The 26,961-nt window shown below is 41.6% G+C and overlaps 1 protein-coding gene across 7 annotated transcripts in view; it reads left to right on the top strand.

Annotated features, from left to right (window-relative positions):
• Window positions 1-23,264, top strand: part of PTBP2 (polypyrimidine tract binding protein 2) — a 57,349-nt gene extending 34,085 nt beyond the window's left edge. For 2 of the 7 annotated variants that reach the window (XM_054165182.1, XM_054165180.1), the window contains 9 exons: window positions 865-1,029; window positions 1,106-1,216; window positions 10,251-10,446; window positions 18,144-18,283; window positions 19,818-19,851; window positions 20,442-20,534; window positions 22,167-22,383; window positions 22,820-22,897; window positions 23,033-23,264. In XM_054165182.1, the coding sequence (XP_054021157.1) occupies window positions 865-1,029; window positions 1,106-1,216; window positions 10,251-10,446; window positions 18,144-18,283; window positions 19,818-19,851; window positions 20,442-20,534; window positions 22,167-22,383; window positions 22,820-22,897; window positions 23,033-23,165 (1,167 nt within the window). In that variant the 3' untranslated portion in view covers window positions 23,166-23,264. Of the gene's footprint in view, window positions 1-864; window positions 1,030-1,105; window positions 1,217-10,250; window positions 10,447-18,128; window positions 18,284-19,817; window positions 19,852-20,441; window positions 20,535-22,166; window positions 22,384-22,819; window positions 22,898-23,032 lie in introns of all 7 variants that reach the window. The other 5 variants (XM_054165181.1, XM_054165178.1, XM_054165179.1 and 2 more) reach the window with 3 other exon arrangements.
• The last annotated feature ends 3,697 nt before the right edge of the window (window positions 23,265-26,961 follow it).

Here is a 26,961-nt window from a genome sequence, read left to right as displayed (position 1 = left end):
ACCTTGAGCCTAAACTTCCCCTGGTGCAGCTTGAGACTGTCCTCTTGTTCTGGTGATGGTTGCCTGGGAGAAGAGACCAACCCCCTCCTGGCTGCAACCACCCTTCAGGTAGTTGTAGAGAGCAATAAGGTCTCCCCTGAGCCTCCTCTTCTCCAGGCTAAACAATCCCAGCTCCCTTAGCCTCTTCTCACAGGGCTTGTGCTCGAGGCCTCTCACCAGCCTTGTTGCCCTTCTCTGGACATGTTCAAGTCTCTCAATGTATTTCACTGAGTGTAGCACTGTCCCTTCCTATCAGAGCCTTCTACATAGTTCAAATGGCAGTGAAATGTTAACTGGAATACAATTGCTAGAAAAGCAGGTTTCAGTAGAATGGAATTTTTTTTGGTGGCTTATGTGTTGTTGATATTTTGGCTTTTTTGTTGTTGTTGTCCTTGCCTTTTTTGATTGGTTGAGGGTATTTTTGGTTTGGTGTGGGTTTTTTGTTGTTTGGTTTTGTTTTGTTTTTTTCTTTCAAGAAAAGGAAAAAGTCTGAAGAGTCTTGAAACCTAGCAACCCCTCATTGCTAGTAGAACAATAAATTTGCTGCTAGGAAGGTTGATAATGGTGCCTTTTAAAGCCCCTCCTTGCTGTGGCATAGGGATGAATCGATGTTTTAATTTTTCTTGTCTCACAGAGTCAGACTGCCCCACACTTACACTGTGTTCTGTCTGTAGCTTGAAGTTTTAAACCAGTGGACTATTTTACTGTTTGATGTTTCTGAAGTTAACTGTATTAATATTGCTGATTAATTTTAACTAGCATCTTGAAATAATTTTCTTTTTGTTAAATTGTCTTCTGGTTGGCTTTGTCTTTGTTTTGTTGAAGCGGGCTCAGGCTGTTCTTCAAGCAGTGACGGCTGTGCAGGCAACGAACGCTCCCATCAGCGGGACCACTGTTAGTGAGAGTGCAGTGACTCCAGCTCAGAGTCCAGTCCTTAGAATAATTATTGACAATATGTACTATCCAGTAACCCTGGATGTTCTTCATCAGGTAAGTTGGATTTTGTTTCAACTCGAGCTGTGATTAGGAGGAGCTGCTGTGTAACACTTTGCAATGTTTTTGGCAGATATTCTCCAAATTTGGTGCTGTATTGAAGATAATCACATTCACAAAGAATAACCAGTTCCAAGCTTTACTGCAGTATGGAGATCCAGTTAATGCACAGCAAGCAAAACTAGTAAGTGTCTTTTAAGGCTGGAGACCTGCTTGTGTAAAATGTTAATGTAACAGACCACAGTAATGTGTCATACTTCTCTAGCACTTGTGTGAATTTTTCAAGTTGGAAAAAACCCAGATAAGAGTTATTACATAATGTTACATTGACTGAAATCAGTGCTCTAAGATACTGTGTTTAAGGATTCTATATTTAAAGAATTGCTTACAACTCTTAATTCTGAAAAGATAATAAGACTGCAATGAGATGAAATAACACACAGGACTGCAAGTGAAAATGCCAACCAGAAGTAAAAATGCCAACCAGAAGTAAAAATTCACTAAGCAGCAGACTTAGTGAGCCCATTGGACTGTTTTTGATAAGTACTTTCTAAGCATCAAAACAAAGATGGGGTTTGTGGATTGGATATATGTTTAGTATCCTAAAAACAATACCCAGACTTTGTTACACAGGAAATGCCCCGGGGAGTGCAGCCTTACTGATAGGACCAGACTCTGAAGAAGCTGTGCAGCAGTGAGAGATGAGAGCAGAATCTTACTTCTGTTTTATTGGAAACTTTCCTATCCTTGGTAGGAGAAGTAAGAACTTCCTATTAGCAGGAGGGAGCCGATGGATTAATTATGACAAAGATACACAACACGTCACCTAGAGCTGATGTTTTGAATTAGCTGAATGGGACATGTTCAGGTCTGTGGCAGTAGGGACTTTGAACCAAAGGGGAAGGCTAGATTTCTAATTCTGTTTTCAAGAGATAAATGGAATAAATTTTTATATTCAGACCTTCACCATGCAGTGTGGGTTTGCAGAAGGCTGATTAAAATTGATGTGCTGGTGAAGTGTTGCTTGGCAGCATAGTAGGTGCTTATTGCCCAGAGATGACAGAAGAGTTGAGAACTTCAAGAAAAAAGTGAAAAGCTTGCATGTCAGATGAAGTTGGCAAGGAATATCTCTTAGTGGAGGAAAGAAGAAATAGGCTTAGTTTTCTGTTTTAAAGAAGGATGACAAAATAAAGTCCTATGTTAAGTGGTGGAAGATAGTAGTTTTTATCATCCTTAACAAATATTGGGTAATGATTAAAAAAAACCCTGAGGTGATAGGCACAGGGAATTGCAGGAAATAAGTAATTTTCAAAATGCAGAGTGTAATTTTTCATTTCAGTGAGAAAAATCAAGCTAGCCAGGGACAGGATCCTCAGCTGGGTTTATGAAGGTCTGCTTTAAGATGATATACACCTGCAAATCAGTCGAGAAATATTTGTAGATTTGGAGTATAATTTAAATCAAGGATATCCTTTTTAGAGGTGTCAAATACTAGGTGGTGTCTCAGAGTAGAGGGGGGGATGTAAATAACATCACTGTGCTACATAACAGTTGGGTTGTGTGAGATACCTTTCACCTTCTAAGCAGGTTTAAAATAGCAATAGGGCAGCTAGGTCTTTAATGTACAACTGCTGCAGAAATCAACTGCAGTCATTAGGATTGTGCTTGAAATATGTCATAGACAGTTGGGTGCTAACATGTTTGCAGAGTGTTGCCATTCAGTCTTGATTTGTGTGTGGAAAATTGTTTTTCAGTAATAGATGTTAATGTTGCTTTTAAAGTGCCTTTTAAAAGCAAAGTATGACATCAAGTGATGAATTTTTTGACTTCATTTTTTGAGTCTTGCATATATTATCAGAAGACTTAATGGGAAGATTACATCTGTGAAATGGACTGTAGTGATTTGAAAATTATCAGTGTAATTCTAGGAATATTTTAGAAAGAAATGACAAAATAACAAAAGGATGAGGTATGTAAAAGTAAGAAAGAAACCTGAGACTCTCTTGCTGATGTTGACTTGTGACAAATTGGTACAAGCTTGTTGGGTACTGTGTTGGACTTAGATTTTGTTTGGTTTTTGTTTTGCTTTTCAAAGCATGTATTTGTTTCTTTAGTATTGCATGTTTTGATTAGGGTAGCTGTGTGCCTGTGGTAGCTCATGGGAATGACTAAACTTCATTGAATAGCAGCGACTCCTGCATGTACAACCATTGTCAGAGTGAACTTGGAGCCTTAGTGACAAATTGAGATGGATTTAGGTTTGCTAGTTTCATATTTGAACCTGTTTATACACAAGACCACCACCTACTGAGAATAGTACCAACTGCAGGTGTTGAAGAAGGCTGAATTTGGAGGAAGGTTTGATTTCCTGACTACCCTCCCAAACCAGAGGTAAATAAGTACAGTTCTTCTGTTTCAGCTACTGTGGTAAAACATGGAGTGCCACTAAAACAAAAACACCCAAAGGAAAGAAAAGCTCAGATGGCAGGAAAAAAAAACACCAAACATCTAGTTCAAACACACGTGGAAATGAGAGCAAGAGGATGTGGTGGCTGCACTTAAGTTGCATGGAGTTCAAAATTGAAAGCATGGTAAAAGAGTAAAGTAGTTTTCAATTTGTTTTCCATCAGTTGTTACTCTAGAAGATCACAGGGAAATTTAATTTTCCACTGGCACTCTTCACAGGAAATCAGATTGTGGCCTTAATAGAAATTGAAGATTATTAAGGAAGTTAAAGAGCAATTTGAAAAACTCCAGTGATGTAAGTACCAAGGAGAGATGCTGTTCATTTGAAGGTTCTGAGACAACAGGGACACTGACAAGAATGTACAGTACAAAGCCTCTAGCCTTGTGGGAGCACTTTTGCTATTTGAATGAGCAAGTAGTGGAAAATGGCATTGCTCCACTTGCTTTTTGAGGAGCACCTCTCCTGCAAGGGTGTAACTACGCTGAGTCGTGTCTCATCACCACCCTCAGACCAGATAGTCATTAGAGCAGCAAGTGAAGGTGGAGACAGCAAATGTCAGCTGCTGTGCAATGCAGCAGTCGTGCTGTGGTTGAAGAAAGAACTGATAATGTGCAACAATAGAGCACACTGAACTACTCTGCTTCTAGTGAAACAGAAGGTAGCGTCCTGGAGATGCCTGTGCATGAGGAGGTAGACTCTGAGCATCATAGTAAAGGAGCAGTACCCTCAGCATAAGCAGGAAATTGAAATACTTGAGTAGCAGTAATCCAGTCTATCTTAGGAAGATGAGAGTGCTGCTGCTTCTGTCTGAACAGCTTGCTAAGCCAGGCTGGTGTCTTGCTGTAAGTGCACCAAAAAGACTTGCTAAGTCTTGCATATTGACACTTATTAATGCCTCATCTATGGAGGATTAACTGAGGCTCCTGTCTAGCCCATGACAGTAATCTTGACCCAACATGGGTTAAAAAAACAATCACAAGTCTAACTGAGAGTTTCTGTTGGTTGGTCCTTATTTGGCCCATAGGTGATTCAGAGTACCTCCGCAGCAGTTGTCTCAAGATTTGGCTCTACACTGAAGATACCTTCTTTCTAGTTGTTCTGAGTGACAGCTTCAGGGTGGCTCTGCACTGCTAGCAGTCTGCAAAATACCTCTGCTTTACCATGTTGCCCTAAAATCTGTAGCAGGAATTTCAGGTAGTGATTGCCAGAGGGGAAGCCAAGGACATCCCCAGATACAAGGTATTTGGCTTCAGGGCCAATAATCTGTGATTATTACATTATAAGGTATTGAGGCATCTTGAATCCCAAGGAGCATAATGTGTACTTGGCCATGGTAAGTAGTGTACAGGTGAACAGAAGAGTGCTGGATTTGTATCCATTATATCAGAAAACAACAACGTTTGTGTTCTGGGATTTCCAGTTTTGTAGAAGAAAAAAAGATAGGGAACTGGTCATGGAACTCCACAAAAAGCCCTCCGTCTGAGTTTTAGAGAACAGAATGTGTTCTGCAGACACTTAGCCACAGAAACTGCTCCAAGACAATTGTCTGAAAAGAAAGGAATTCAAATGTGTAGCTGTGATGCACGTAGACACCCTCTCTCCCAGCAGATACTCGCTGTATGATTGTCAGCTGCTTTCAGGTACTTGCTTGTTCTGGAGTGTATTTTGTAAGGGTTTCTCTTTTTAATGCGTTACGCTGTTACTCCCCTCTAAAGATCTTGTTTCTAGATTCTCCTGCTTTGTGTGCAGGAAGAGAGAGAGAAAAGGGACTAAATTTCTTTTGTTTTCACCTTATAAATTTGGAGAGAAGGCATGGGTTTTGTCGTGTTGCCACTCTCTGCCACTCTTTTCTCTCCACTCTAATTTGATTTTTCTTTATTGGACCTTAGTAAATGCATTCAAGCTATCCTCGTCCTGCAAGAGATCTATTTCCTGTCTTGGATGATCATCTTAGGTGCCTACAGTGCTTGACAAAGAGAGAGACAGATAGACTATTTGTTGTGGCTTGAAGCTATGTGTCTCCAGAAATACCTGCTAGCTAAATCTCTGGGCTCTCTTTCTGAACTGGGAAATGAAAGTATCAAAGCGTCAAATCATGTTACGTCTTCCAAACTCTCTTCTTGTCTGTCTTCTGGGTACTGGATGTAAAATAGCTAAAGAATATTCAATGTGGCATATCTCTTCCTGCTTTTTAGAGGGCTGTCTTGACTGTCTCCTGTTGAAGGGAGGGAATCATTCCAGAGAGATGTGGGTCTGTACAGGTCTTACGAGGCACCCATCAAAGCATAGTTCCTTTTAATCACAGCACTTTTCAAGGGACTCTTCTTTCACAAGGAATTGCAGGCATCTTGAACCCTGAAACTAATAGCTGTGACTTCTGTCCATGACATCAGAAAGCCCTTCATGCAGATGATGAAAGCCTGAGAGAAGAAATTGTTCTAGTAATGTTCATCCTCCGCTTCAGAGCCTACCGATAGATCTGACTCTAATCTGCGTGAAACTGCACCAGAGAGCTGCATCGGTCAATCAGGTGTTACAACAGTGGTAACCATAGACTATATTTGCCGTCTGAGATGGCCTTTGCTCTTGTCATCACCTCTCTGAACATCCACAATCACACTGGAAAACAAGAGATCCTTGAGTGTCATGTAATACTGTAGGTCAGGAGCCCTCAGTACAGGGAGCAGCCCAGAGGAAGGCCATGAAAATGATCAGGGAGTTGGAGCAGCTCTGCTGCGAGGACAGGTTGAGGGATCTGGGGGTGTTCAGCTTGGGGAAGAGGAGGCTCTGGGGAGTCCTAATGGCAGCCTGCCAGTACCTGAAGGGGGCTACAAGAAGGATGGGGAGGGTCTGTTTGCAAGGGCCTGCAGTGACTGGATGGAGAAAAGCAGATTTGGACTGGATGTTAGGAACAAGCTCTTTACTATGAGGGTGGTAGAACACTGGAACAGGTTGCTCAGGGAGGTGGTTGAGGCTCCATCTCTGGAGATATTCAAAGTAAGGCTTGCCAAGGCCCTTTTTTTAATCTCTGCCTCCCCCCGCCCTTTGGAACAATCTCTTATCTGACTTTTTAATCTATGGGATACTTTCTCAATCAGCAGGTTTTTCCCCTTTGTCTTCCTGGCTGCTATGAGCAAAAAGAGAGGGCAATTTGATGTTATCTTTAATAAATTAGAGAATGTTGTGTTTCATGGTGTGGACCTTAATTTCATTGGTATTCCCTGTATGGTTATTTTTACTGGCTGAGGCCAGTCATAGCTCTCTGTTTTGGATCCTGCTGAATTCCCAGGCTATTTCTGCTGTTTCCTGTATTGTTAGGCCTTGCTTGTTTATTCTTCCCTTCAGTTAAGGATGCTGCCCTGACACAGGAGCAGACTTTAGATTCTTTGTGAATGTAACCCTGATTGTTAAAGACTTCTTCAATATTTTTCTTCTGTAGCATTCCTAGACAACTACTGGGTTGTTTCCTGCCAACTCCACTGTTTTGCATCTTTTAGTAGTATTTGGAACTGTGACTTTCTTTCTTAACTGCTGTAGCTCTGCCCTTGTGAGACTCCACCTTGAATACTGCATCCCGTTCTGGTGTCCCCAGTGTAAGAAGGACATAGAGCTTTTGGAACAAGTCCAGAGGAGGGCCACAGAGATGATCCAGGGGTTGGAAGACCTCTGCTATAAGGATAGGCTAAGGGAACTGGGATTGTTCAGCCTGGTGACGGCTCTGGAGGGACTTTAGAGCTGCCTTCCAATACCTGAAGGGATCCTACAGGAAAGCTGCAGAGGGACATTTTACAAGCGTGTCAGATTGGATCTGAGGAAGAAATTCTTCACTCTGAGGGTGGCAAGGCTCTGGAATGGATTGTCCAGAAAGGTTGTGGATGCCCCCTTCCTGGAGATGTTCAACGCCAGGATGGATAGGGCCTTGAGTAACTTGGGCTATTTGAGAGGCATTTCTGCCTGTGGAAGAGGTTGGGTTGGTTAGATGACCTCTAAGGTCTCTTCTGAAGCTGTTCGGTGTTTCTATGGCATGTAACCATGCAGCATACCTAGTTATTAGAATCTTGGTTGGTTGGTTGCTGGGGGGGGGTGGGCCTGTTTGGTTTTGTCAGTGGTGGTGTTCCTGCCTCCTGAAAAAAAAACTTAGGAGGTCATAGAGAAAGTGGTGTGGATAATCATGTGTCTGCACTGTGGAACTGAGGTCCTCTCCTTGGGCTGGCTGTCAGCCTGAATCAAGAAAGAGGTTTTTTGGTCTTTCTCTTACCTGTTTTCTGTTGGTCTTCCACATGTTCTTATTGGCTTTCTTGTTTGTATGCCAGGTGGGGGCTGGTCTCTTCTCCCAGGCAACCAGCACCAGAATAAGAGCTGCACCCGTGGAGGTTCAGGCTGGATGTTAGGAAGAAGTTCTTCACAGAAAGAGAGATTGGCCATTGGAATGGGCTGCCCAGGAGTCACCATCACTGGAGGTGTTTAGGAGGAGACTTGATGGGGTGCTTGGTGCCGTGGTTTAGTTGATTAGATGGTGTTGGATGATAGGTTGGACTCATTGATCTCAAAGGTCTTTTCCAACCTGTTCTGTTCTATTCACCATGCGTTTTCTCAGGGATCTGGCTGACAAGCTTGCGTTGCATGTTCTCATCAGTGCATCAGAATAATTTCTCCCCTGAGAAGGTCCAAGGGGCACTCCTTGGAGGAGGAGGGTACTTTTTAGTAACAAGGGAAGGCTGCCAAGGGCCTGTCGATTGTTCAATATCATTTCACTCTTACTGTTGCATGATGAGAAAAGTTTGGATGCTTCTGTCATTGAGGCTTAAGTGATGGGTTTGCTGGCACAGGCAAGGTAAAGAATGATACACTCGTGAGTTTGGCAGGTGTGTGGTGTGATGCTGTGTCACCAGTCCATGTATCTATAGATAAATGCTCAAAGAAAGAGAAGTTTCTTAGCAGTAATTAGAGTCCTTTGAGATGGTGTCTGTCTGCACATTCACTGATGGTATAGCTGCCATCTTCTCACTTTCTCCAGTGTGTCTGAGAGGAGCAGGTGTGAGGTTCTGTTCTACATGCTTTTGTTCTTGTGTAAGAAGCAGCACAGGATGGTACTGGGTGCTCCTCAGGCCATACCATGGTCAGTTTTGGTACCCACCAGACAAAAAAAGAGGAGCCAGTGAAGGGCCACGGTAGTGAGAAAGGACTGGGCAGGCTGCTAGGTGAGAAGAGGCAGAGAAAATTGAGAAAGAAGGCTTAGGGGAGCCCTTACCAACATGTTCCGGTGCTTTTGAAGGATTGCTACAAAGAAGCTGGAGGGTTCTCTTGTTGAAAAGAGTCACCTGGAAAGAACAAGGAGCAGTGGGCACAAGTTACTGCTGGGGAGACTCTGGACTAGAGGAAAGTTTTTTCCCAGTGACAACAGTCAGCCACTGGAATAATCTCCCCAAGGAAGTGGTTCCTATTCCCCAAGGTTGGACACTTAAGATTCACCTGGACAGGTGCTGAGCCATTTTGTCTAGAAAATGCCTTTTCCAAGAAGGGTTGGACCAGATGATCTTTGAGATCCCTTCCAGATTCAGTGACTCTCTGTATCAAGGGCAGTAGAAAGCATTGTTTAGGCTGAGTTTCAAGCAGAGGAGTTTCCTTTTTAATTGCTTTGACTATATATGTGTTGAGAAGATGTCTAGAGTGGTACATTGCAGCCCAGCATTAATCAGGGGTACCAAAAGATGTGATGTTTCTGTTTGAAAGTGAGATTTGTTTGGGTTTTCTCACCATCTCTCTCTATGTGGTACTTTGGTATTTGGCATAACGACTTGGTTGAACAGATTCATTTCTAAGATGAGGTCTGTCTTCACCTCCCAGCATTTCTTAAGAGTAGAAACCAACTTAGTGGTTTCTACTCCACTCTCCACTCTACTATTCTACTCAACAAGTCTCCATTTTTTTAATCTCTTATATTTAGCAGTTAGTGCTTTAAGTGAAAGGAAGGAATGCCCAAGCTAAATAGAATAAAATCCAGGTATACCAATTTGCTTGATACATAATAAAGATGTACAAAAGGCATGAGTAGGCCTTTTGAGAGAGTGTTTTCAGAGTTCTAAGTGGCATCACCTTATGAGTTGATGTTGCCGTTAATAGTCATTGTTTCAGAAGTAGCAATAAATTGTGACAACAGGATTCATTTGGGGGGTTTTATTACTTAAAGAAGTGTTATATTAAGTCAGCAAATAAAGCTGATTTGCCTTCAATTTTGACAGTAATTGCTTTTGAGGGGAGAAGGCAAACCTGCAGGAACAATGTAAATAATGTGCTTTAACAGTGAGCTGTCTAACAAGGTATTGAAGTCTACACTGATTCTTTCTTAGGCCAACTTTCCTTAGAGTACCTGTGTGATTGATTTTATTTTTTGTTTTGAGACATTTATTTGGCATTGTCTGAATCAAAGCTCTACTGTGAAACACCAGGTTTATTAACTCTGTTTGACAAAGTTAACTTTCAAGTTTGACTGCATGAAAATGTCTCTTGCTGCTGTGGTGCATGAGAAGCTTCTAGGTACAAGTAAACATCGAGCTTCCTGGAATAATGTTGAGAGGTGGATGCACTTTAATCTGAATTGGTTTTAAGCCAGGCAGTCAGACAGATCAATATCTATACACTGACCTTGTTTGAAATAAAAATAATTAATGATAATGATGATTAAAAAAAAAAAAAAAATTCAACTAACCTGTGTTGGGTATTTGTAAAATAAATTGCCTCCCTTTTCCAGGCCTTAGATGGTCAAAATATTTACAATGCCTGCTGCACCCTGCGGATTGACTTTTCCAAACTGGTGAATTTGAATGTCAAGTACAACAACGACAAAAGCAGGGACTACACTCGGCCTGATCTTCCCTCGGGTGACGGACAGCCAGCGCTGGACCCAGCTATTGCTGCAGCGTTTGCAAAGGAGACCTCTCTTCTAGGTATGGTTTCAGAATGTCAGAACCTGATACTGTTCATTTTGTATTGCAGTCGCTTGATGAAAATGGTTTTTTGATCACTCTGCCACAATTTGAAGATCTTTAATTGTCAGTGTCCAAAGAGAGTGTCAGGGTTCACTCTCCGCTGTGATCTTGGCCAGGAAGGTCAATGGGATCCTAGGGTGCATTAAGAGGAGTGTGTCCAGCAGATCCAGGGAGGTTCTCCTCCGTCTCTACTCTGCTGTGGTGAGGCCCCACCTGGAATATTGCATCCAGTTCTGGGCTCCCCTGTTCAGGAGGGACAGGGATCTGCTGGAGAGAATCCAAGGGAGGGCTGCAAGGATGCTGAAGGGTCTGGAGTACTGCCTGGTGAGGAGAGGCTGAGCGCCCTGGAGCTGTTTAGTCTGGAAAGGAGAAGGTTGAGAGGGGATCTGATCAATGTCTATAAATACGTGAGGACTGGGGGTCAGGAAGGAAGGGACAGGGACAGCCTCTGCTCACTCGTGCCTCGGAATAGGACAAGGGGCAGTGGGTGGAAACTACAGCACAGGAAGTTCCACCTCAACATGAGGAGGAACTTCTTTCCTATAAGGGTTCCAGAGCACTGGAACAGGCTGCCCAGAGAGGTTGTGGAGTCTCCGTCTCTGGAGCCTTTCCAGCCCTGTCTGGATGTGTTCCTGTGTGACCTGTGCTGGATTCTATAGTCCTGCTTTTGCCAGGGAGGTTGGACTGGAAGATCTCCAGTGGTCCCTTCCAAGCCCTAACATCCTGTGACCATCCTGTGGTCTCGACTGAAGTAACACAAGTACATTGTCTTTAGAAATCCTGCATCCATGAATGTGTGATAAAACATGAAATGCACAAAGTATACAAAAAGTTAAGTTAGCTTTACTTTTATTCCCAAATATGTCCTCTCCTCTTTTACATGGTTCTTGTTGGCTTCTGCTGCCCACTCTCCCACCAAAGTTTATGGGACTTAACATGGTTTGCAGTTTTAATTCATTCTAATGCATGCAACATCAGATGATGAAAACAATTTTGCTGATGTCCTTCAGTGAGGAATGATTTTTTGCTTAGAAAAAGGAAAAAGTAATAGTCTGTTGTTTCTGTAAATAAAAGGGAAAAAGAACCCCAACCTCTGTACTTGGACTGCTGTGGTACATGAGTTACAAAATCCTCCCAGCTTTTGAGTTCATCAGGCTCTGTGAAATAGACGGTTGTAGCTTCTGACTGTTAGCAAAATAATGAATGCATGCTTTGGGAGAAATCTGCAGTGGCTTTTTTGTTTTACATTTCATTGCAGAAGTTTACCTCTTCTGTCAAGTTTCTGCTCTTTCTTGTGATCACCTTTCACTCTTCAAAATTTAATAGTGCTCAGACTTAATCTCCTAGCTTTTATCCAACATTATGCTGTGATCCTTGTTCTTCTGCTTAGTATTTTTTCCCCATCATTACTCATTTTTCTTCTAAAGAAACTTTTAAGAACAACAGAGGCACAAAAATGATTGAAGGAGTGGAACATCTTCCTTACGAGGAGAGAATGAGGGAGCTGAGGCTGTTTAGCTTGGAGAGGAGGAGACTGAGGGGAGACCTCATTCATGTTGATAAAGATGTGCAGGATGAGTGCCCAGAGGCTGGAGCCAGGCTCTGCTGGGTGATGCCCAATGACAGCACAAGGGGCAGTGGTGGAAGCTGAGGCATAGGAAGTTTCATGTGAGCATGAGGAAAAGTTTTTTTTCCCTGTGAGAGTGACAGAACACTGGAACAGGCTGCCCAGGGGGTTGTGGAGTCTCCCTCTCTGGAGATACCCAAGACCCACCTGGATGCATTCCTGTGTGACCTGCTCTGGGTGCTCCTGCTCTGGCAGGGGGGTTGGACTGGATGAGCTGTTGAGGTCCCTTCCAGCCCCTAACATTCTGTGATTATGTGATAGGCTTCATGGCTTTCATTTTTTGTACAGGATGCATGAAGCTGATGGCAGGGCTGATACAGTAAAGAGGAGTCCCTGGTCTATGTTGCATATGTTAGAAGGCACTTAGTGAGCCCAGGACAAGGGTGAATATTGTAGTTAAGGAACTGTATCTACCATTTTTCAAAATCAAATTGCTTGAAAGATGCATTTTGTATCTAGTTGTAAATTCCATGCCCACTCACCTCCCACACATTTTGGAGTGCTTGACTTCACATCTTCCAGTATGATTTGTGAAGTGGTGTTTCACTTGTAGCTACAGTAGAAGTTTTGGAAAGTCAAAAGATGGAAGGAATCTTACTTTCTCTGAAGAACCACCATAAAGCTTATTTTTTTTGGTTGGTTGTTCTTTTGCTTTTGGTGGTGGTTTTTGTTTGTTTTTTCTTTTCTTTCCTTTTTAACTTCCCATCATTTAAAAATGCAAGTCTCTCATTTAATGGACTGTTCACAAACACTCCTCCATCTTCCCTGAAGAAATTCAGATGAATGCTGTAGAAACACCCTGGAGGCAGTAAGTAATACTTTTGTCAGTGCAGCTGAGCTGCAGTATGAGTAGCGAGACAAAAACAAAGTAGAGAAGCTGCTTATTGATGAGAGTCGTCATACTAGATGTTGTAAGGCAAGGATTTAGAGGAGGAGAGAGTAAAGATTCATGGTTTACTGAAACTGTGCCAAGGGCAGCATAACTTAGCTAACTTATTCTGCCATTTTCTTGAATCCAGAGAAGTTGCTTTCCAGTCTCAGGCTTACTAACTTCTTTGTATATAATGCTTATAGGATGCATCAGATCAGCAGGTTTAATCTGCTTGGCGTAGTGGAATCATGCTCTGAGGATGCCTGGATCACTGCATCATTTTGGATGTGTCTAATATTTGGGGTTACCATATTTCTTGTAGTTATCCAAGTGGCCTCAGTTTGAGCAGGCAAAATGTTCCAGCATTTTAGGCTTGAAAGCCAGTTGGATACTTTTGTGATGGGTGTCTACAAAGCTACATGGATTTTCCAATATTTTCATTTTTATAGCGTTTATTAATCTTTTTTTGTATATTAAACTCTTTTTGGGGACTAGTAAAATTACAGAGGTGATAGTCATATTAGCTAATTAAATATTCTAATTGCATTTCTGAAGTCATGCGAAAAGGTACTGAGGGGACTAAATAATGTGACCTGCTGTGGGTAAATTTCAGTGAGGAAAAAGACCTCAACACCTAGGGAAAAGTTGTACCTTTTGCAAGAAAGAGCTGGATGTGCTGGAATGCATCCAGAGAAAGGCCATGAGGATGGTCCAGAGGGCTGGAGATCCTCTCCTGTGAGGACAGACTGAGAGAGCTGGGGCTGTGCAGTCTGGAGAAGAGAAGGCTCCAAGGAGACCACCTTGTGGCCTTCCGGTATCTGAAAGGGGCTACAAGAAAGCTGGGAAGGGACTTCTTAGATTGTCAGGGAGTGATAGGACTGGGGGGGAATGGAGCAAAACTAGAAGTGGGTAGATTCAGACTGGATGTTAGGAAGAAGCTCTTCCCCATGAGGATGGTGAGACACTGGCACAGGTTGCTCAGGGAGGTGGTGGAAGCCTCATCCCTGGAGATTTTTCAGGCCCGGCTGGATGTGGCTCTGAGCAACCTGCTGTAGTGTGAGGTGTCCCTGCTCATGGCAGGGGGCGTTGGAACTGGCTGATCCTTGAGGTCCCTTCCAACCCCGACAATTCTCTGATTCTATATAATCTTTTCATTAATACTTGCAAAAAGCTGTATTTGTTGAAAGGTAAAATAAAGCTCAGGACACAGCTTTGTAATACCAGTTGATCACATTTCTAAATAGTTGCAGATAAGTCCTCCAATTTTAGCTAGTGTATGGCACAATAACTAATCATCATCATGCAAGTTGTTCCTGTTTATTAAAAACTTGCTGAAATGAGAATGGGAAAGCAGAGTGCAGATCATATAGGTGATCTTAGCCCATGGGCTTCATCTACTGCATCCTCAGCTATGTTGAAATCGGGTCTCAGAAATTGTTGTGACTGTAAATCGGACATCTTCCCGATGAGTCTTGTTACCTTCTCAAAGGAGGAGAAAATTACTAATGGGCAGAATGGGCTGGTTTCAAATGAATTATCAGAAGCAGATAATTGATTTTTATATACACACATGTTCTCCCTGGCCACCTCCCTTGCCCAACCAAAGTCACAGAAGATTAACTTATGGAAAGAAAACCAACTTTTGAATGAATAGCAACTGTATTTTACTGAACTGAAACAAACAAAAGAGTTTTAAATAAGGGCTGCTTAAATTTGCAAATACCAATATGTAATAATACTTTGATTTAGATAATTGTTTAATGTTACAGCTGGAAATACCTTGGTGTGGTTAGGGCTCCCACAGCTCTAGCATTTGCTGCCTTTCTTCATTAGCATGTTCCCCTAATGCTGCTTAAGTTACTTATTAAACTAATCTATTTCAGAGGCTAATTATTGAAAATATTTTTGCATGAATGGTGTTGAATTAATATTTGGTTTTTAACTTCTTTAGTGGAACCAAAGTATGTCCTGTAGAGATTTTTGGCGCTGTGATGGACTTTGTTTTTTAAGTGTGAATTCCTTGGCTGTTCTTCGCCCAACTATGGGCAGAGTCCTCAAAGCTTGATTAGTCATCTTCTAGAACCCTTCAGCCCTGAAAATGCTGAGCTGGCTTAAAGTTTCAAAGGTTAGGGAGAGGTGCTTAGACACACTAGGAGATTTGAAGTGCTCTAGTGTCTTGATGTTTTCCAGTGGCTAAATGATTGCTTTTGATCTAGTGGAACATAAGTGTTTTCCCTTCACGTGGACATCTGTCGCACCTTACTGTCGCTCTTGACAGTTCTGTCTGTGTGACCTCTACAGTAGCTGAGTATAAACAAACAGCAAATGCAATACAAAGCACTCACAAGTTTCCGAACCAAATAGTTTTAGAGCAAAACATAGATCATATTTAGGTTAGATTCTTGCCTTGGCATTAGCATGTGTCAGTGTACGGTGTTGCAATTTCCTTTCACACAGAATGGATTTTGAGAAACACAATTTCTACACTTGAACTAGGAGTGGCCTACCTGATTTCCTGTCCTTTCTCTGAGAGCTGGTGTTACTTCTGGCTTCTTTGATGGAAGACCTAGAGCAGCTCTTACAATGGATACTCAGTAGCATAGCTGAGGGGAGTACTTTTCTAACCCCCAGCTAGCTAGTGCTTGGCTTATGTGATGAAGCGTAATGTGTATAATTTTGTTGCCTGGTTAGTGTAACTGGCTATTGTTTCCATGGGCCATCCAGTAGTCTCAAATCTGAAGTGCTTGTGCAGGATGGAAGGGAGAAAAGAAGCAAAAACCCTGTCTTGCCTATGTATTAGTCAGTCACACAAATACCACCTACAATGTAATAAAAAGATCATATTCATTGCCTTCTGATCCAAGTAAATTTTCTTCCCTTTATCTTCTGGTATTAGTGATGACTGGAATTATCATTACTCACAACTTTATATTTCAGGGGTTTGACCAATGAACACTAACACTTTTCATCTTTTCACTTTATTGGAAAGCATTCCATATCTTTAATTTCCTTTATTAGAACATATATATTGTCCTTCCTTCTGTATGTGCTTTGACAGGAAATGACCAGAAAAATCTTTTGCTGTGCTTGATTAGTAATAGTGATAAGCACTATTGCAGCAAAGTGATGGATGTCCTGTTCCCTTTGATGGATCATTTGTCCAACCCAGCAAAATGTGTCTCACTTTTATTTGTTTTTAATGACTTGTTTTTTCACAAATGTAGAATTGTACCAAGACATAACCAAAGACTTGGAATGAAGAAAGAAATGTCTTCTGGGAAATAAATAATCTTGCTTACTTCCCCCCTTCAGTCCCTCTCTGATACTAAAAAGGGCATGATACTAAAAGAAAGGGGGGGAAAAAGGAATGTTTGAATATATTTGCTGTTATCTGCTTATTTGGGAATTAACTGAAATATTTTTCTCTTCTGACTTCCTTTGAAATAAAACTTGATGTGGTAAGGAAAGTAGTCTTAGGTGCATAGTGTAAGGGTTATAGTTCGACTGTCTGCTAGGCATACTGGAAGATTGGCCTAAAGTTGTGTTACTTTTGCATGATCTCCACAGAATCACAGAAACACTTGGGTTGGAACAGACCCTCAGGATCACCAAGTCCAACCCACAACCCTGCTCTACAAGGGTCACCCCTAAACCATTGCCCCAAGCACCACATCCAGACCACCTTTAAACACATCCAGGGGTGGTCACACTGGGGAAAAAAATTTTCCTACTGTCCAGTCTAAACCTGCCCTGCTCCAGCTTGAGGCTGTTCCTCTTGTTTTATCACTAATTACCTGTGAGAAGAGACCAGCACCAACCTCTCCGCAGCCTCCTTTCAGGTAGTTGCAGACAGCAATGAGGTCTCCACTCAGCCTTCTCTTTTGTAGACTGACTAGCCCCAGCTCCCTCAACCTCTCCTCACAGCCTTGTTCTCCAGCCCCTCACCACCTCAGTCTCCCTTCTCTGTCCCCACTCTAGCCCCTCGATGGCCTTCCTGTACTGCAGTGCCCAACTTTGAGCACAGCACTTGAGGTGTTGCCTCACCAACACTGAGTACAGAGGGACGATTCCCTCCCTGCTCCTGCTGGCAAATAATCCTTCCCAGTGAGACTTCTCAGATGATTTTTAATCAGCCCTTGCTCCTTCAGTCGCTCTTCATAAGATTTATTCTCATATAAGTGTTAGAATCTTTGCCAAGATACTGAAATCTGAGAACTCAGTTGCAGGAAAAGAAATAGAATGCTCATGTTTTATTTTCTTTGGGATTTGTGTATGTGTGTGTTTGGGGGTTTGGTTTGGGTTTGTTCGTTCATGTGAAACATGTTTGGTGTCCTTTCACTGAATTCTGTAAAATGCAAGGTTTTGATCAAATGTTGTAAAACTGTGGCTATATAAACTACAGAGAATGCATATTCATCCCAAGGACCTTTTGACAGATCCTGGGAATAGCACATTTGCCTTGTACCCCACTGACTTGAACAGGCAGAACCAGCAGGTCTCAACAAGAGTTCCCTTGGAAGTGGAAAAAAAACAAACCACAGCTGAAAATTTAACTTAAGAGTGGCATAACAATGACTTTCTCAGGGAATTGGCTTAGCAAAGCCATGGGGCATTAACCAGCAGTGTTTCCTTGAATCTTGTATTTAGAAGTTTGCCTCCTCCCCTTATTTATGGTACGGCTCTGAGGCCTTTTCACGTGACCAATTCCAGCATTGTGCATTTAGTTAGAAGCATCAAACTGAAGTAGGGAATGCCTCTCACAGTGTAATGGAAAAGAAGGATCTGAATGGTGGGGGAGAGCACAGTTAGTGTTTATCCTTACCGATCTGATCAGCATTTACTCCAGATCATTTTGATAAAGCGCTTGGTACGCTGGAAAGAGTTGTGGTGCACACGAGTGTTTATTAGCAGAGAGCATTTTACACCTCATCATTTCTCTGAAGACTTTACATGAATTTAAAAACAAACCCTAACCTCACATTTCCTGATGTTGATTTAACAACCCATTTCACAAGCCTTTGGACAGCTTGGTGTGCTTTGTAGAGTGTTGTATGCAGCACTTGTGCTGAGATAGGTGCAGTTTGTATTTGTTTTTAGACGACTTGTGTGTGTTTCGTAAAATATGCTTTATTTTAAAATTAGGGCTTCCTGTTGCAGCTGTTCCAGGAGCTCTGAGTCCTTTGGCTATTCCAAACGCTGCTGCCGCTGCTGCAGCTGCTGCTGCCGGCCGTGTGGGAATGCCTGGAGTTTCAGCTGGTGGCAATACTGTCCTCCTGGTTAGCAATTTAAATGAAGAGGTCAGTGAAACAACTTAGTGTCCATCCCTCTCCCCTTAGTCACACTTCATTTGTCAGTATTTTATAATTTCTTTCTGTTCGGCCTCGTTACTTTTGGATTATTATGATCAGAGTAGTTTTTTCCCCTTTTTTGGTTGCTTTTAATAATTTTCAAGCCATTATTGTTAAATACTTTTGTTTTCCCAGGTAGCTAACAGCTGTAAATGCCCTTTGATAGTCAGCTACCTGATTTTTCTCAGAAAAATGTGGTAACTGCAGCTCGTTTGACATTTGAATTGAAAGCTTTATTTCTTTTTTTTTTATCCCCCCCCAAAACCAGCAGCAACTCTGCTTTGTTGTAATTAGAATCATGCCAAGTAGAACTTCTGTTTTGTTTCTTCTGATTGTTTGCTATTTCATTTCATGCTTGTATCTCCCATTTTGAGGTCTTAATTTACGTGAACTGCTCTAACGCTTTTTTCTTTGAAGGTTCTCCCAATGATCTTGACAAGCCACTCTCCCAGTCTCCCTTAGGATTTTTTTTTTTGACTTTGCAGTTACTCATTTATCTTTGAAAAAAAAAAAAAGGTGGGGGGGGGGGAAGGGGTAATTGCAAAAACTATTGGCAAAGCCTTTTCGAGTTAACTATGTCTTTCCTGCTAACTGGGCCATCTAAAGGGGTTAATTTAGTTGTGCATTTTTACCGTCCTTTACGTTATTTTGATGGCTGTGAACGCTGGTATGAAATGTGGGAAGTTTGTATCAGTCCATTTTTAACTGGCCTCTGTCACTGTAAATCATTAAGCTTTTGGTTTTTTTTGCCTTTTGGTTGTTTTTGTTTTGGTTCTTTATGGTCCGGTACTATTTCGTCATCCGCAGTCTTGCATGTGAAAATGTTTGGGGTCAGAGTGCCACTGGAAGATTTTTTTGCCTGCATTTCATAACCAGCCACGCTTACGCAGTTTGAAGTTCTGAGTTGAAAATTTCTATTGCATGCTTTTTTTAATTTATGTTCATGTTGAGATGAAATGCTGTAGTTTACTCTTTATATGAATGTACTTTACCCATATTTGTCTTGGGTGACTACATTTTACTCAGTTTTTCTTGTACAGTACATAAACCAACCATTTTCTGACCAAATTCCTGCATTTCCTATGTACTGACCTATATTTTATTTTTTTTTTGTTCCCCACTTCCTTATTTTTTTTTCTCTTCTGCATTGCTGTATTCCCTTCCCCATTTCATCCTTTTCCCTTTGTGTTCAACTTCCCTTTCCTTGTCTTTACCCGAATTCCCATGCCCTTCCCTGTCTTACCCTTCTCCTCGTCTTTGTCTACGTTCCCTGTCTTTCATTCCCTATGTTCATGCTTCTGTGCTTGAACAAAATGTTCCTCGGACCAACTTGCCCCAATTAACCGCCTTGAAACCATGATCCATGACCACCTCACCATTCTGCGGGAACCACCCTTCGTTATGGATGATCTGTTCATCTCCGCTCTTCCTCGACTCTTCTCTCTTCTTGTCTTACGCTGCTTGCTCTTCTCTCCTTCTAAAGATGGTTACGCCCCAAAGTCTGTTTACCCTCTTCGGTATGTTATTGTTAGCACTATACTTTTATTATTGATTTGGCTTTGGTTTTTGGTTTGCTTTGATTTTTGGTTTTCTTTGGTTTTTTTGGTTCTTTTTTTTTTTTGGTTGTTGTTGTTCTTTTTTTTTTTTTTCCCTTGGTTGTTTTTTTTTTTTGGTTGGTTTGGTTTTATTTTGTTTCATCTTAATTCTTACTTGTAGCTAGCACTTTGGCTTAAAGTTGAATAGTAAATCTGTTGCTGTTTTTCTTTTGCTGTTTAAAACTCTTCCATAGACACAGTTTTTTGGTTTGGTTTTGGTTTGGTTGTTTTGTTGTTTTGTTTTTTTTTCTTCTAATGCATGCTAATATATTTTTTGCATGGTTGTTAATTTAATATCATTCACATAGCTTTGAGGGTTTATCAGAAATTATTCTTTTCAAAATTCACTATTCGAAATCTTTATCTCCTTTATTCATTTGTGAGAGTGGTGAGTTGGAGTGAGTGATCTTGTTGCTGTCTGAGTGTTCCATTGATATGTCAGAAGAGACATTGCTTAGATGACCAGCTTTAAAATGCGCTTTTTCTTTTGGGTTACCTTTGGCTTTGAAAAGGTGTTTATGGTGATGTGCAGCGTGTGAAGATTTTGTACAATAAGAAAGACAGTGCTCTTATACAGATGGCTGATGGAAACCAGTCACAGCTGGGTAAGATTCGTTTTCTTCTTGTGTTCCTGTTAGTCAAAGTACTTTGAATTGCGTTGTGAGAATTCAGGTGAACTTAATTGTGGTTATATTTGGTGCTTTTGTCTTGTGTCCTTGTTGCTCGCCAGATCCAAAACCTCATCGCCTGCACTTGAGTCTGAGTGCGGACAGAAATAGTTTTACTCCCAAAGGGAGTAGAATAAAGAGGCTCTTGTTGAATTGGACAGAAATTGTGTTCAAAAATACGCAGAATAATACAGAATGCATGAATCCTTAACACCTAATACATATGCAAGATACATGGAAACCCCCAAAAAACCTTCCCCCAAGCAGACTAAACCACACATCTTCGGTTGCTCATTTCTCCCCACTTCAGGTCTAACATACCCCCCCAGGGCTCTTTCTTCCCCTCCCCATTGCTAGGCTGGATTCAGGCTCACCAGGGCTGTAACTGCCTCCCCTTGGTCCCTGGCATTAGACCTAAACAGGCCAAGATTGTGCAGTAAAAGTGAAGTCCACCAATAAGACTGGAACCGTCCTCCTCCACACCAGCTAAGGTAGCTCACTGCATCCAGGGAGAAGAAAAGAAAGAGAAAGACAGTAACATTGCAGCCAAATTTCTAGAGATGCAGGATTTATGGGATTGAATGGGACTGAGAGGACTTCAGCACAAGCCCTACAAGGAGAAGCTAAGGGAGCTGGCATTGTTTAGCCTGCAGAAGAGGAGGCTATGGGGAGACCTTATTGCTCTCTACAACTACCTGAAGGGAAGTTATAGACAGGCTGGGGCTGGTCTCTTCTCCCAGGCAACCAGCACCAGAACAAGAGGACACAGTCTCAAGCTGCACCAGGGGAAGTTTAGGCTGGAGGTGAGAAGAAAGTTCTTCACAGAGAGAGTTGTTAGCCATTGGAATGTGCTGCCCAGGGAGGTGGTGGAGTCACCAGCCCTGGAGGTGTTCAGGATGGGATTGGACATGGCCCTTGGTGCCATGATGAGGTGTTGGGTGACAGGTTGGACTTGATGATCCTTGAGGTCTTTCCCAGCCTTATTGATTCTATGAATAACAAAGTTACCATTTCCTGGTCCATTCCCTGATCCATTCCCTGGGCCTTTCCTGGTCCTCCTGGGGGACTCTACTCCATGGCCTTTTTTTGAAAGGCACCCACCTCACCCCATGACAACTTGTATTCCAGAAGATCTGCACAATATGCTAAATGAATTAAGCATCTGAATCATATGTGATGGCCTTTAAATAAGTCTAAATATTTGCTTAGTTCCCACAGACCTAGTTTCATAGATTCATAGAATGGTTTAGGTTGGAAGGGACCTTTAAGATCTAGTTCCAGCCCCCCCTCCCATGAGCAGGGATACCTGCTAGACCGGATTGCTCATTGCCTGGCCTTGAGCACCTCTAGGGAGTAGCCATAACACATTTAAATGACATTTTTCCTTGCCACACCATCACCACCACCACAGCACCATGGGCATGGGGCAGCACCTACCTATTTCTTGATTCCAATCTTTTAGCGCCTTGACCCTTTTCTTTGCGTGGGTGTTCTTGTGTTTGCTCGTGTGGTGCACCCCAAACTAGGCAGAAGTGACACTGAGTGGAGTGAACAACTTGTCTTTTTCAGCCATGAGCCATCTGAACGGACAAAAAATGTACGGGAAGATTATTCGGGTTACCCTTTCTAAGCACCAGACAGTACAACTACCTCGGGAGGGGCTTGACGACCAAGGCCTGACAAAAGATTTTGGTAACTCGCCTCTGCATCGCTTCAAAAAGCCAGGCTCAAAAAACTTTCAGAACATATTCCCTCCTTCTGCAACGCTGCACCTCTCCAATATTCCGTAAGTGTCAGCTCTTCCTGAGCCAGGGGTGTGAATGTGAACCGCAACACATGGAACTGACTTGGGAAGAGGAGGCTTGAGAGGGGGTCTGATCGATGTCTATAAGTGTCTGAGGGGTGGGTGTCAAGTGGAGGGGGCCAGGCTCTTTTGGGTGGTGCACAGTAGTAAGAGAAGGAACAATGCACAGAAACTGGAACATGGAAGGTTTCACCTCTACATGAGGAGAAACTTCTTTACAGTGAAGGTGATGGAGCAATGAAACAGGCTGCCCAGATACGATGTGGAGTCTCCTCTGGAGACTGCATTGCTGTGTGGACTACCTGGGTGATTCTGCTCTGGTAGGGGGGTTGCACTGGATGATATCTGGAGGTCCCCTCCAACCTCTACCATTCTGTGACTGACAGTTTCTTGCTTATGCTTTTGTCTTTGTCTGTAGACCGTCGGTAGCAGAAGAGGATCTCCGCACACTGTTTGCTAACACTGGAGGCACTGTGAAAGCATTTAAATTTTTTCAGTAAGTAATTTTTCTGCCCTTAACTTTCAAGGCAGTGGCTTTGCAGCACGTCTGAAGGAAGCGTGCGTAGAGGATAGCAATCGTTAAGCACCACCCCTGTACTGTTCGAGTTCCTAATGCACTCTTTTGTTTCAGAAGAGATCACAAGATGGCTCTTCTTCAGATGTCAACAGTGGAAGAAGCCATTCAGGCTTTGATTGATCTTCACAATTACAATCTGGGAGAAAATCACCATCTGAGAGTTTCTTTCTCTAAGTCGACTATTTAAAAAGGCGGATTGAACAGGAGGGTTTATTGCATTGTTTGGTGTTGTCACCTATTGACTGTTCAGGAAAGTGGGGACCAGAGTTTGTCTTCTGTTGGGGTTGGTTTTGTTTTTTTTTTCCCTTTTCTGTTTTGTTCTGGTTTTATTTTGTTTTTCATTCCGTTACCATTCCTTGGTTTTAACAAATAGAATTAAAACAAACCTCTGAAGAAGCAGTGATGCTGGCTGCTGTTACTCAGCTGTTGTTTAGGTACACCATCGTTTTGTTTCGAAGACTTTTCGAGTTGATACCACAGTTTTTCAACGTGCCTTAAAAAAAGGAAAACTAGTACTGCTGGAATTGCATAACTAGTGGAAAAAAAAACAAAAAAGCAAATTTGGTTGTCTGGGGCACATTGTTACATGATAATTTAAATATGTTTAGGCAGGAGTGTGTAAAAAGGTTAAGCTTTTGTTTCTCCTGCTTGATAGATTTCTTTTATCTGCTGGCTTGTCACTTTTTTTTTTTTCTTGGAGTAAGGTCCACCGAGGGATTAAAATGAGGCTGTTTGAGTTCTGCTACTTTTTTGCTTTGTGCTCTTTTTGGGTTTGGTTTTGTTTTGTTGTTTTTGGTTTTTTTGTTTTTAAAGCCTTTTGTATTTCATGGTTCTGGTCTAGATTCAGTTCTGAATGTAGGCATTAGTTCAAGTTAACAAGGTACAGAATATTAATTTCTTCAAGGACAGAAAGCGACTTCTGTGACTTTGAGCCCTACGTGAAGAGCGTTGTGGAATCTTAACCTTTTTGTACACACTCTTGTGGGATGTATCATATAAATGTCAGCACTAAGTAATGTCCTTGTTTGTGGCTGAATATTTTTCATAGATGTTTTTTGAAGTTGACATGACTTACGTGCATTTCAATATATCTTGGCATCTTTAGTTTGTAATTAAGATATGGAATATGGTTGTGGATTTCTGAGCATGTACAGACCGGTCAAGCTAGTCGAGGACATGGTGCATGTATTTTTCAGTGCTGAAGGAAGTGGGCTGCAAGTGCTTGCAGGAAACTTTGTGGCAGTTTTTCTGAAACTGACAACCAGGTGGGACCAAAGTTTATGTGCCTTTAGTCTTAATTTACCTTGCATTGTAATATTCAGTTTTAATAAATCTCTTCAGAATATTTTGTATTTAGAAACTGATCTGACTTTACTATGAACATGACTCAGAATCTACAGATCCAGTTGATTTGCAGGCAGTTCTGTCAGCGTGAACTGCTACCTCGGTTCTGTTTGAATGACCAATACTTTTTGAAATTGATGTACTTAGTTTCGAGATCCATAGATTCTGTTCCTATGTAGAGGAAAAAAAAAAGAAGAAAACCAAACAAATGGTCATGTATATTTTCTATTAGTTGAGTTTTTACATCTTTAGAATTGTAAAGTTCAGCATAGTTTGAAAGTGGCACAATTAAAAATTAATTTTCTAACAAAGTTGGGAGGTTTGATGGTTGTTTAATTTCTGTTTGTGTGTACTCTGCTTACCTCTGTAGCATGCTCAATAAACACTTCTGTAGCTCTGTATTCACCTTTTCTGTCTTTCTCTGCTGCTTCCTATCTCTTCTCTCCTTTGTTTTTCTCTTCTACTGTGCTTCTAAATTCATGTTTATTCTCTGCCAGGGTGGGAAAAGCATAATATTAAAACCCCACAATTTGTCTTTTCACCATGAATCTGGTGCTGTGAAAAATGCCAGCTCTTCATTTCCAGAAAGCTAGTGACCCCTTTGCAGGCATATGTGTGCATATTAAACGTTTCCCACCCTGTTGTAACTTACTGCTTTAAAGACATAACTTTTATTGTAGTTTGTTAGCTCTCTCTTTCTATCTTTTCAGTTTTGAAGCAGTTTTATGCACTAATAGATCTCTCAGGTTTGCCATGCTCTCTTGCTGCAGTTTCATCTTTCATTTTTTTTGTCTGCTAAAGATTTTTCTACTAATCATATAGTATCTTCATGGACTGAAAGTAACCAAGTTTTCAATGTTAGTTAGTTAGTTAGTGGACCATGCATATGCCAGCCCAGGATGTTTCATCTTTTCAGAGCCATGGGTTCAAATGAATGTAAAACCAGTTTGAGCACTTTAATAGTGTGTTTTCCATATTGATTTGAGCTGATTGCTGTGGGTTATGTTTCTTTTTTCCCCCCACCTTGACTAGAAACAGGCTTCAAACTTTTACACAGTCCCTTTTTAAGAGTAACTTTATGATCTTGAAGCATTGGCTTTGTTAAAATCTGTCTCTGTTCAATTGGAAGCATTTTTTTCTCCAGTACAACTACTGTAGTTTTACTGATGTCAGATGACTTCTGTTCTTTGGGGGTTGGTGTTCAAATCAATACATAGCTGTCAGCTTTAAAAGTCACAGTATAGCATAGGAGGCTTGTGTTAGTCTTCACTACATGAAATAAAGTGTGTTAGGTTTTCCCCTGTTGTGTCAGAAATGAAGCCAAGAGATGACTTCAGCTGTACTCCAGATCCCACACTGGTCACCCTGGCTGGGTTTCTAGTAGGATCACATTCATCCATACATGACACTCATGAGTCAACCTCTCTCTACAACTCAGGCACCCAAATGCACTGCTGTGCCTGTCTCCCCGTTGAGCAGTAGTTCAGGGTCCACCTGAGCCAATTTTCCTGTTCCAGCCTTCTAGAAGTGAAAATATGTCTGATTTCCTGTTGCATATCAGAATGTGCTTGCGTGTTTCCCATAGAAACGTGAATTGCAACTGACCATTCCCTGGGTTCAGCTTGTGCTGATCTGCTTTCAGTTGACAGCATCTGTATCTGGTGGCCCTACAGCAATCGCTCTGTGTCTAATTCTGAGAGGACTTTATCCATCTGCAGTGTTCACTGTTTACAAACACAGAGGTTTTGGTAAAACTGTAACTTACTCATTTCTTGCCAGGCTTATTTCCTTGCCACAACAACAACAAAAAACTTTCTATGCTCCTTTTCTTGTTTTGAAAAGTTGGGGCAAAACCCTCGAGGGGGAAAAAAGAATGTACATTGGATTTGGTTTGTTATCAATTTACTACCTTTACTCTGGGGTTGTATTTGGTTTGCTACAAACTCAGTACCTTTGAGGTTCTCTCTAGTTTGTTACAAATTCAGTACCTTGAACTCTGAGGTTCTCTTCAGTTTGTTATAAATTCAGTACCTTTGAGGTTCTCTTCAGTTTGTTATAAATTCATTACCTTTAACTCTGAGGTTCTCTTTAGTTTGTTATAAAATCAGTACCTTTAACTCTGAGGTTCTCTTTAGTTTGTTACAAATTCAGTACCTTTCCTCTGGGGTTGCACTTGATTTGTTTATAAATTCAGTACCTTTACTCAGAGGTTATATTTGTATCAGCCAAAATTAAAAGCACTGAGAGTCATAATTGTCACGGAAGCTGTTTTTGAGCCACTCAGTGAAGAAGAAAAAACAACAACACTCTTCAGTTATTGATACTTAGTCTTAAAGTGGTATCTCCTCAGAGGATACAGGTTTGGTGTCCTACCTGCTAGAACTTTCAAAAGCTTGGTTTGGGGTTTTTTTTTTCCCTTGGTACTGCATTTTGTATAGCAGTTTGTACACCTTTGTTATAAGAACTGTAAATAAGTTTTTTTTCTTGTACTTCTAGTCCTTCAGACTGTCAAAATGCAAAGCATCCTTTTTATTATTAAAATTTTGCTAAAAATGAGATTTATGAATAACTTCTTACACTCCATGAGATGTCAGCTTTCAGGTTACCTTTGCCATAGGCAAGCTGCTGCTCCAACCTCA

This window comes from Dryobates pubescens, chromosome 11, assembly GCF_014839835.1.
Source record: "Dryobates pubescens isolate bDryPub1 chromosome 11, bDryPub1.pri, whole genome shotgun sequence".
Lineage (NCBI taxonomy): Eukaryota > Metazoa > Chordata > Aves > Piciformes > Picidae > Dryobates > Dryobates pubescens.
This window is presented reverse-complemented; position numbering and strand designations above follow the sequence as displayed.